The sequence below is a fragment of the Apaloderma vittatum genome, unplaced genomic scaffold (assembly GCF_000703405.1).
Source record: "Apaloderma vittatum isolate BGI_N311 unplaced genomic scaffold, ASM70340v1 scaffold13078, whole genome shotgun sequence".
NCBI lineage: Eukaryota > Metazoa > Chordata > Aves > Trogoniformes > Trogonidae > Apaloderma > Apaloderma vittatum.
In genome coordinates this window covers 30,434-41,951 of record NW_009732512.1, presented here as the reverse complement: position 1 = coordinate 41,951, position 11,518 = coordinate 30,434, and the positions used below count along the sequence as shown (strand labels likewise).

The 11,518-nt window shown below is 49.2% G+C and overlaps 1 protein-coding gene across 1 annotated transcript in view; it reads left to right on the top strand.

Annotated features, from left to right (window-relative positions):
* The first annotated feature begins 5,187 nt into the window (after window positions 1-5,187).
* The window catches only part of ZBTB7C (zinc finger and BTB domain containing 7C), a 6,862-nt gene continuing 531 nt past the window's right edge, over window positions 5,188-11,518 (top strand). The window contains exons 1-2 of the mRNA XM_009875559.1: window positions 5,188-6,368; window positions 11,428-11,518. Coding sequence (XP_009873861.1) covers window positions 5,188-6,368; window positions 11,428-11,518 — 1,272 coding nt within the window. The remainder of the gene's footprint in view (window positions 6,369-11,427) is intronic.

The following is an 11,518-nucleotide window of genomic DNA, read 5'->3' as shown; positions in this document are numbered from 1 at the left end:
TAGAGTTAAGCACTGCAAGGCAACGATATCATCCCCATGGGGCTGGTTTTGGGTGGGGTGTCACCATGGGTGGCTCCGGTCAAGGGCACTTGCACAAGAGACTTGCTCAAGGTCATGGAGGAATCAGTGGATGCAGAAACAGATCCCCAACATCCCTGTACCCCTAAAACAGCAACACGGGTAAGGAGCAGGAGCTATCAATCAGCGGTCAGCGGAGCCCATGGGAAGCAGCTGTAATTTTTTGACAGATGAGGGTAATCTCACATGCACATCTTAATTGCCTCATTACGATGAGGTACAAATAAACGTGGGGAAAAAGAAAAAAAAAAAACAACAAACCCCATGCATTTATGGGCTGATGGATGTGTCAGACAGGTCCACATACGTGAGACCATGGGTAGATACCCAGCAACCAGCCCACCTTGGGTGTTGCCTCTGCTCCAGCAGCCTGGGGCAGGGATTGGGAAAGAGGAGCAGGAAGGAAAGCAGCAGAGCCAAAGCGTCGTCCCCTGGGGTGACAAGTGCCTGGGGCGGAGGTGGGAAGGAATTGGTGGTAGAAAATAAATGGTGATGAGGAGAGCCGTCAAGACAATCTACTGACTTCTGCTGCTGCCGAGGGCAGCAGGATGGGGTGGCCAGGGATGCTCAGCATCCCAAACCCAGGTCCAGCCACCTCTGGGATGCTTTGGATGAACCCTCAGGCAGCGGAGGTAGAGCCTGAATCCATCCTGGGGTTTGGTGCTTGCAGGGCAAGGGGTGCTGTGCCAGGGTGGGTGGTCAAGGATGCTCAACCACAAGCTCACACCCCAGACTCCACTCTGTGCACAGGCTGGGTGACAGAAGGAATTGGAAACACCATTTATTTTGCCTGGAAAAATGTCATTTTGACACTGGAGAGCACTTGGTGCCTCAGGCTACTTCCTCCACTGTGCTGAATGCAGAATGAGTATGGCATGGAGACTGATGTGTGCTCCTCAGCTTACCCTGGGGCACCCCCATATCTTTGGGGTGACCCTCCTGGGGAGAGCGAATATAGGCATACCGAAAACAAATGTAGGCAGGAGCCAGCACCTGGGGAAAATTGGAGCAAGGAGAAGGCCAAGCAATGCACATTTTAAAAGGAAATGGTCTAAGAATCTCTAGACAAATGGCAAAATATAAAAAATATAGAAATATTAATATAGAAAAATATAGAAAAAATACAGAAAAATGTAGAAAATGTAGAAAAATACAAAAAATATAGGATATATAATACTGACATAGTCATGTGTTAAAATATGCAAATATGAAAATATTAAAATGCTACATGTTCTGATAATGGTGTTACATGCCAGCATATGATTAAAAGCTAAAATTGCCATCTCCTAGCTAAGGTTTGGGTTTTGAAGGGTTGTCCCCAAGGATGGAGCAGGCGGGAAGGGGACATCCCCAGCTCTGCCATGGCTTTGAACCATATTGCACAAGCCTGATATTAGTTATCAGCAGTATTAGTTTACTTTATTTTCTACACCTGTACCTCTATAATCTGTTACGTGTACTTTCATTTTTTTCGTTATTGCAATGCTAAATGAGCATTTCACCTCTGATACTTCAGGTTTATTTTATAGATTTTTCAAAAAGGGGGCTCAGAGTTAAAAGGAGGGGCATGAGAATAAAGCAATTGGAAAAAATAAAAAGAAAAAAATGGCAGTGCCCTGCATAAGCTTTGGGCCACCAGCCTTAGGTGCCTACATACACTGGCTGAGCTTGCTGTGAGCGAGTCCTGCATCTGAGGAGCATCTCACAAGATCATTCTTTTATAAATGGGTTTTTTTATGGCAAGAAAGTCCTGAACGAGTTTCCAGCATCCCCATAAACACAAAGTTTGCAGATGTCATCTGCAGAATACATTTATTTTAGGTGTCCCTCACCCTTCCCCTGCTTCCCCCCGCCAGTTTATTTGAACGATGCTGTAATTTTCTATTATAAAATAGGATTTTTCTTTTTAACTCCATGCAGGCTGTTCAGTATTTACATGTGTGTGTGCGTGCACTGGTGACATTTGTCACCAGCAGATGCTATATTTAGGCCTGTTTTTCTTGAGGACCCCACCCTTGGCTTGGGGAAGGGAAGGGGGGAGCGCAGGAGGAGGGAGAGGAGGGAGGGGGAGGAAGGAAAACGTCAGCCTCAGCACACTTCCAGCCTCTGGCCATCAACCTCCCCGGGGGCATGGGAACCATAAGGTCATTTCTCAGGCTGGCTGAGCTCGGGAGCTGTCAAACCACCCTGCAGAGTTAAAAAAATGCAAATGTATGCAAATGAATGGGCTGCTCTCTTCCTCTTCCTCCCCCCCTCCCCTCGCCATTTAGATGACACGAATCACCTTCAATTTCTTTGTGGCATCCTGTAAAGTTACCGGCTTGCTTAAGTGCTTTGGTTAACAGAACCACATCTCGAGAGGATCAGGAGGGGAAGAGGAAGGCAAAGGAGTCCCTTTCCACCAAAAGGAGCTGTACATCGTTGTAGTTTATAACCACAAACCCCTCGATCCCCTAGTTTCATTTTTTCTTTCTTGCTTGCTGCTGAGCGAATCACCCACGTATTAGGGAGGATGCAGTTTAGTGTCCAGGAAAAAACCTCCTTAAAAACACTTGTTAGGGTAGTCTAATATCCTGCTTTTCTGATCTTTTGCACTTAGGGTGATCCGGCAATTAAAGATCAAAATAGGTTTGTAAGAAGGCACATTCCTTCATGCAAGGAGCTCCTTTAACATTAATGATCGGTCCAAATGCAAATGAATAGAAACAGCAGTAAAAATTTAATAGAAATTTAATTGCTCATGCTTATTATTAAGGATACAAAGCCCTAAAAAGGAAGTTGTCTTTTCCTCCCTGGCTCAGGGGTTATTTATTATCTCACACTCCACTCGAAGAACACATCAGATTTACTTCCAATTCTTTGTTGATTATCAAGGAAGATTTGATACGGGGCTGGCTGGGCTGGTAGAGGAGGGGAGCTAGTTAATGTGGTTAAGCACAGCACACTGTAATGAATCAATTTGTTTCAGACAACAGACATAATTAGTGTGAAACTAATGGGCACACTGCGGGATGCAGGGCTGGAACATTGTCCCTCGGACAGAAATGCCGGTGTCTGGAGTTGGGGGGAGCTTGGAAGGGTGCAATTTCCTGGTTCTTCTCCCCATGGACATAGGGAGGTGGCCGGAGAGGGCTTCCCAGGGCGGGGGCTGCCCTCCAGCCCCGCCACGAGGTGTCCCTAACTCAGGGACAGCTTGTCCCCCATCCCAAGGTTGCTCCTACCAGGCTGGAGGTGCGTAACCCTTCTCCGGGGCGTGCTCCGTCGAGGTTGCACTGTCTTCTCAAGGCGTTTTGCTCACTGGCTCCCACGCCGTGAGTGTTTAGCAGCGCTGATTAGGTGCGGGGGAGATAGATAGCTGCAAGGTCTCGGCTGGAGATTGACCCGGTGGAGGGAGGAGAAGGGAGATGACATTCCTCTTCCCACAGGAATGTTTGCTGCAGAGTCTGATCCCCTCTGCAGCTCCCCAGCCTCCCCCAAGGGTCACTGGCTTGCCGGTCCAGGTGAAGCAAAGATTTCCCTGGACAATCTCTATCAGCCCAGACTCTTTCCATCCCCAAGGGGTGGAGGCAAGTGGCAGGAGCCAGCCCATCACCATGAGATAGACCAGATCCCCACAGCTGGTGGGAAGGAGGTTTAGAGTCAGCACGGCCAGAAACCGAGCTGGGAGGGACACCCAGGAGGTGGCCGTGGATCCCAGGAGAGATGCTGAAGTGGTGCAAGGTGGGATTGGGAACCTGCCAGAGATGCAGAGGGTGGGACTGGGAACCTGCCTGACGCTCTCAGCCTTGCAAAAGGGGCCGGAGTGGGGCTGCAGTTTCACTTACATGTACCCTGGGTCCTCTTGGAGATCAGCCGCTCGGCTGTGAGCTGCCTACCTGCAGTGAGGCCACAAGCCAGGGCTCAGAGAGGTGACATTGCTGTGTGTCCTGGGGGTTTCCAAAGGGTTAGTGTATTCAAAGTTATTCTGGCTGTTTGATGTATTTTGTGTGTGATGGGATTAATGTATTCATCGCCTGCCGGAGGAAGTCTCTCTCCTTTCCCGGGATTTCTCATGTGGAAGGGCTGCTGGAGCCATGTGAAAGAGGAAACATCTTACAGATAAAAAAATGGAAAAAAGAAAAAACAAACCCAGGTTTTCCTTTCCTTTTGGGTGCGGGCTTTTTGCTTCCGAATTTCCCTTTGAAGCTGGAGCTGCTCTAGCAGGCAAAGGTATCTGCCAGATGCAGATACCATGCTAACAAGTCCAGACAGGATTGAGAATGGAGCAAGCTCAGCTCATGGGTGAAGATAGCAGGCAGCCATCTGCCTGTGGCCAGGCCCTTGCCCCTTGGTTCTCTTTCTCTGAGCATTTAGTTTCACACAAATCCTTGCTCGAGTCCCCAAATCCCAGATCCCCTTGAGCAGACATCCCTCTGTGGGTTGTCCACATGCTGAGGTGACATGAGATGACTTCCAAGCATGAAGTAGCATTGAGGGCACAGAACTGTAGACCTGTGCCCTGTAAGGACTGCTCTTGTGATGCAGCAAACAGCCACGACCAGCAGTTCCTCCTATTTGGGACGTCCAGTTGTACCGGTTCCAAAAACAATTGTGTAGATGAAATGGGTGCTCCCTGGCTCGTCTTGTTCAAGCTGTATAGGTGCTGGCACTTGGCAGTGTGAAGCAACAGAGCATCACCCTTTCCACACATAGCTCCTGGCAGGGCAAATCCAACATGTGCCTGGAAAGATCTTGGAGGATGTGGAAGAAACGTGACGGGGAGGGAGTCCTTGCATAAGGTTCCTGGGGCAGGGATGGGAAGGAGAACAGGGATCTTGTGGTGGTTATGAAAAGGTGAATTGAGTGGGAACCAAGAAGGGTGGAGACAAACAGGGAGGCAAAGTGATGTGGAAGGAAGCGGAGGTTAAGTCACAGGAGACCTGGAGGGAGTTAAAGGTGACATGGACGGGCAGATGGGGCAGTGCAAGCAGGAGGTGATTACAGAGGTTCACGTGGGGTAGGGGAGAGGAGGGCATTGAGAGGAGGCAGGGTCATTCTGGCCTTATTGATGGGGAACCCGCTGCTAATTCCTTCCTGTCTGTGTTTTGTCCTAGGGCACTAAATGAGAATATGGCCAATGGCATTGAAGATCTTATCGGGATCCCATTCCCGAACCACAGCAGTGAAGTTTTATGTGGTTTAAATGAGCAGCGACATGACGGTCTCCTCTGCGATGTCATCCTCATTGTACAGGACCAGGAGTACCGGACCCATCGGTCCGTCCTTGCTGCCTGCAGCAAGTACTTCAAAAAACTCTTCACTACTGGCACTTTAACAGACCAGCCCTATGTTTACGAGATTGACTTTGTCAAGCCTGAAGCACTTTCTGCCATCCTCGAGTTTGCCTACACCTCAACCCTCACCATCACCACCTCAAATGTCAAGCACATCCTCAGCGCTGCCAAGATGCTGGAGATCCAGTGCATTATCAATGTATGCCTTGAAATCATGGAGCCTGACAGAGAGGCGGAAGAGGAAGATGACAAAGAGGACGAAGATGACGATGAAGACGAAGACGAAGATGAGGAGGAAGAGGAGGAGGAGGAAGAAGTGGAAGATTTTGTCAATCAGGAGAACCTAACCAATGTCCAAGAAGTAAGCTGTCACCAAAGCCCTTCTAAGTCTGATCTTACCGAAGAAGCATATACAGAAGCACCTAAAGATTTTCCAAATCACTACCCAGCCAATAACTCCTCTGGACACTTGGGTGTGATACGAGACTTCTCCATCGAGTCCTTGCTAAGGGAAAACTTGTACCCTAAGGCGAACATCCCGGAAAGGAGGCCACCTCTCTCTCCTTTCACCCCTAGCTTCTTCCCCCATCTGTGGAACGGCGATTTTAGCTCCTCCTTCTCCCAGCTCGAAGAGCCACAAGACAACGGTCCCTTGGATCTGGTGATCAAAAAGAGGAAGATCAAGGAAGAGGAGGAGAAGGAAGACCTGCCTCCGCCTCCTTTCCCTAATGACTTCTTCAAGGACATGTTTACCAACACCCCAGCAGCTACCTTAGGGCATATCAAAGCAGAGGCTGACTACAGCGCTTATCTCAATTTCCTAAGCGCTACCCAGTTTGGAGGAGTTTTCCCCCCGTGGCCCCTGGAGGAAGAGAGGAAGATAAAGCCCAAGGCATCCCAGCAATGCCCCATCTGTAACAAAGTCATCATGGGAGCCGGCAAGCTGCCCAGGCACATGAGGACCCACACGGGAGAGAAGCCGTACATGTGCAATATCTGTGAAGTCCGCTTCACCAGGTGTGCCTCGGTGACTTCTGCCGTGCGTGGCCGTGTGTGGGGAGGGGGGTGGTGACGGTTCGAGGGGCTACGTTGTGACATGTGGCTCATTCCTAATCTACGCGTCTCTTTTTTTCCCCCTCAAAAAGGCAGCAAAGAAAGCCGGGTATGATCTCTATCCCCTCAGAAAAAAATAAAGGAGGAAGGCAGGGCAGAGGAAGGAAGCGAACCTACTGATTATGGTGGATGTGGATCACATCCATAACTCCCTGGATCCATCCCCTCGCTGGACAAAAGCTTAAATAAGTAACAGGATATTTTCAACCCCACCATAGTTCACCACAGTTGGACCAGAGGGAACTGTTAAAACAGATGGTCGAACAGCCAAGAAGGCTTCATCTCTAATGTGCTGGGAGATGTGTTGAGTTGGGAGGGCCATTTAGCTGCGGGATGTAATTAGTTTGGGTTTGCACATTCTGGCATCAGAGTAGACCACAACCAAGTTGCACATGTTTTGACATGACAGTGTCTAGGCTTTCTGAGGCTGGAGTGGTCCTAATTATTATACATTAGTAGCAAAATGGGTGTCAGTCTCTTCTCCCATGTAACAAGTGATAGGACAAAGGGAAATGGCCTCAAGTTGCATCAGGGGTGGTTTAGATTGGATTATAGGAGAAATTTCTTCACCAAAAGGGCTGTCAGGCGTTGGCAGAGGCTGCCGAGGGAAGTGGTGGAGTCACCATCCCTGGAGGGATTTAGAAGACACATACATGTGGTGCTCAGGGACATGGTTTAGTGATGGACCTAGCCATGCTGAGTTAGTGGTTGGAACTCGATAATTTTAAAGGTCTTTTCCAATGTAAATGATACTACGATTCCATGATTCGTCACCCTGAACACTGGTTGCCCAAGAGCCTGGCAGCTCAACTGCCTTTGCAGTCAGTGGAAAGAGTACCCTCAGAAGGGTAGATGAGGAAAGAGCATGAGCGAAGGTGCCCTCCCTGACCACGAAGACAGCCCGCGGGGCTTAGCTAAGGCAACTGACTTCTAGGTATCTCAAGCTAGGCGAGACCAGCCCCAAAACCAGCTGCTCCAGGGGAGGCATGACTGACCAGATCCCCTCCTTGCACCAGTTCCTGGCCTTTGCACCTCCCTTCAGCCCCCTTGATGTTAATAAATTGGGGCAGGCTACATAAACCTCAAGCTGCACCTTGCGACCGTCCTCTGAAAAGCTGGGCAGATTTAACTGATGAGCAGAGACAAATAGATTCCTGGACCTGCTCTCGCTGGGTATAATTAATATCTAATGAGTACAATCTTTACCATAATAATAAAGCTTTCTGACAAGAGCGTGGTATTTCAGCTCCTGGCTGCATGTGAGAGAGAGAGCCCTACTAGGCTGGGGCGAGCAAACCTGAGGAAAATAATATTCACAGTAGGTTTTTTTTTTGCCCAGACACCTGGGGTGGCCCCATATTCAGCCTGTCCTTTCTTCTCCCATCCCAGTGATAATACTCAAGTGGAAGTTATGCAGATGATGAGGATTTGACCTGAAAATAAATTTCCTTGCTCCCCCCATTAACACAGCAGACAGTGTATTACAATGCGGGGAGCATCGTGCCTCGGGCGGGCGTGTGCGACAAGAGCCAAGTATTTGCAGGGGAAGAGCCACTGCCTGGTGCTAATTCCTGCCTGTGGGAATTTGGATCCGGCTCCTGCTGATGTTGCACCCCCGGTTTAGAGCTGAGTCCATCACCTCCAGCCAGGGGGGCTCTGCTGGGATGGGTTCAGCTTGGTGAGCGTGGCTTGGAGGGACCACCTGGCCAGCTCCACCCTGCGGTCCCCATCGCTTTCATGGGTGGGGATGATCCGGGTGCTAACTGCTGATGTGGAAAGAGCTTGGCTTGACTCGTCACCAAAATGGGAATAACAGACCTGAGCCCTCTCAAAGCTCTTTACAAGCAAGGGCAGCATCGTTGGCTTCGTTTGGGGAAACTGAGGCACAGAGAGGTGTTGGTGCTGACTCACGGGCACTGCGAAGGCTGGTAGGAGGGCTCGGGAGAATTCAGGTATCCTGACCCCTACTCCATACAGGTTAAACCAGCACCGTGGAGGTTAAAAGCTCCACACAGAGATGATCAGTGAGGCCCATTACTAATGCAGGGTTAAACCTGACAGCTTCTACATCCCCCACCAAATACTCAACAGCTTCTAAACACAAAGCACAGGGGGAGGAGGACTTTAACCCCAGAAAACAATCCCAAAGAAAACTGAGACCGACCCAGCAGTGCAGTTTCCCATCATCATTCATGCAAACAAAGCTGTTTGTTTGGGTCAGCCCGCACAGAGTTGAAGGCTGGAGGGTTTTTTCCTTCTTTAATGCCCTGAGCAAAGTGGAAATTTCAAAACACTGTTTTATTTTTAAATGTATTTGGATGTATTTGGAACAGCAGGCAGCTGTTTGGTTTTGTTTGTTGTTTATTTATTTGTTTAGTGATTTTCAGCATTACTCTACTGTGAGAGCTCTCCTTTAGGGGAAAGTAGAGTCAAGCAAAATGAGGTGACTGAGGTGTAGAAAGAGATTTCTGCCAGGATTTCCTGAATGCCACCGCTTTTGCTTTTGGTGAGGGGGAATCTCATGCTTCCCGAAAGCATCAGGCTGGTACCTACGTCAGTGAGCAGTGCCCTTTGCTGGGGAGATGCAAGCCCAGACAGTCCCTGGTCCCCCCTGGGGTCCCCTGGGAATGAGGGTGCTGGGACGCAGGGGTTCCCACGTGGGATTTCTGAGTAGATCAGTCCTTTGCATTATTTCTGCACTCAAGGAACTGTGGAGGAGCAAATTTACCGGGGGAAACAGAGAAAATATATTTTCCTGACTGGGGAGTCCCCTAACCTACCTATCAGATCCCTTCCCCATCAGTGGGATCCCACAGCAAGGACCCCCACGTTGGGCCACTCCCAACTTGCAGGGACATCTGATCTCAGGCAGCAGGACTTCATTTAATAGCTCATTAATTTTCCCCTTAAACAAAGGCTGCTCAGCGTCTAGTCTGCTGTTTTACCCTGCTAAAACGCTGGAGAGCATGGCAAATACTTCAGCTTTTCCACCAAGACAACCCCTGGAGTGCTCAAGGAGAAACTGTTCCTTCCAGAAAGGTTAACATTATTTGTTCCTATTATTTGTGTTGTGACAGCTCGCAGAACCCTAATCGCTCTCCTAATGCAATTGCATTAAGGTTATTCACACACACGGAGCACGGTTCTCCCTTGGAAAGCCGAGCTCCCATCTCACAAAGCCTCTGTTTCCAGTGCTGCATCCTCCCCCGGGTGTTTCACCACGGCTCCAGCATCTTGTCCTCCCTCCAGCCTCGGAGCTTCTCCAGGTAGAGCTGTAAAAACCTCACTTCCATCCCACGAAGATGCTGCCAGGATGGGGAGGATTGAGTTTCTCCCTGTCTGCTGCTGGAGATGGGTAATAGCCTGAAAAAAAGCTTTGCCTGCATTTACATTATACAGTCCTGGCACGCTGCATGTTTATTAGGAAAAGCGATCCTGCTAGGTTAAACATTACATATATAGGTTTAAATTATATTATAGGTGGGGCTGGTAGCTCTGCTTTTTATTACCATTTCGCGTTTGGCATTACAAGCCCCTGCGTTCGCCTGCTTGGGGTGAAATCTTTCACATCGCTTTGTCGGCCGCCGAGAACTGATTTCAGCCCTTTCGGGGGGCAAACGTGCCCTTGTTCAAATCTTGGGAAGTTCCAGTCTGTCCCTGGGCTTGGTGTGGAGACCGAGAGATGCTGCTTTTTTTTTCCCATCTCCCTAAAAATCTCAAGTGAGATACCGTGCAGGTAGGGAGCATCTCCTCTGCCTGCGCTGCCGACGCAGGACCAGGCTGGTACCAGTTAGTTTCCCAAAGGCAATGAAGCATCATCTGGTGAAGAAAGTGCTCTCTCCCATGAGGGATACTTCTCATCCCCCATCCTGAGGGAATGGTTTGCAGGTGTGTCCATCCCTGCTCTCCTGCAGCTGACACCAGCGTGCTGCCCGTCACAATGCCGAAAATTACTTCAAAGCTGCACGTAGGCAGGATGGCAGATATTAGTGCAAAAGGCAGAACTTTGCAACTTTTGAGGGCTTGACCTGCACATATAGGGTTTGGTTTTTTGTTTGTTTTTTTAACATTCTCCTATATTTTCTGTGTGATGACCATATATAGTACATGTTCTTGACCACATTACTAATGTCTTGGAGGGATGCTGCTGAAGGCATTTTAGAAAACAATAAGAATTCCCTCACTTTGCTGTTACTTGAACTCTGCTGGTGCAACCGAGGCAGCATGCTCAGCAAAGTCCAGCTACAATGAGCTTTGCTTTTTAGAGTTTATAATGTGGGTTTTGTAGACTGCAGAATTATTGAGAAAAAATAGTGTTTGGACTGCTGGCTTGGGAAAATATTCTTGCTTTTAGATGCTCCCCTTAAAAAAACAAGTTTATTTGTAAATATATGCCATTGGAATGGGTATTAGGCTGTCCCATATCTGTATTTAAAAACCTACTCCACAATGTGAGCAATGTGTACTCTCCTTGGAGAACACGGTAGGCAAGGACCTCGCTGCCTGCCTCACCCTATGCCCTGCTCCCGCTGCAAACAAAAGCTCTTGAGACACCCAGCGGTCAGTGCAAGGATGAAAGGAAAGGAAAACCAGCTCCAAGAATTTAAGCAGCATTGCCCCACAAACTCATTTGTTGCAGGCAGGAATACAGCTGTGCTCACCCAGATATTCCCATATGGTTTGGGAGGGTTTATTCCGGAGGGGTATTTTTTGGTTTTTAGCTCTAATTTAGGCTCGTTTGAGCTGTCTGGGTTGGGCTGCAAACTCCTGATGTGGAAGGCTCTGGAGCATGGTGTAGTGGCGCTGTTGCACCAGGAAGGGGGAAGCGGATGCAGACCCCAGCCTGTGAGAGCATCCGTCCGTTGGGACGAGATCCTCACCTTCCTATCACCTCTCCTGACCCACGGAGTGATCCCAACCTCATCCCTCCCAGCCGCCTGACCCAGCACCTTTTCTTTTGCAGGCAGGACAAGCTCAAAATCCACATGCGGAAGCACACAGGGGAGCGGCCGGACCTGTGCATCCCCTGCAAAGCCAAATTCGTGCACCACTAC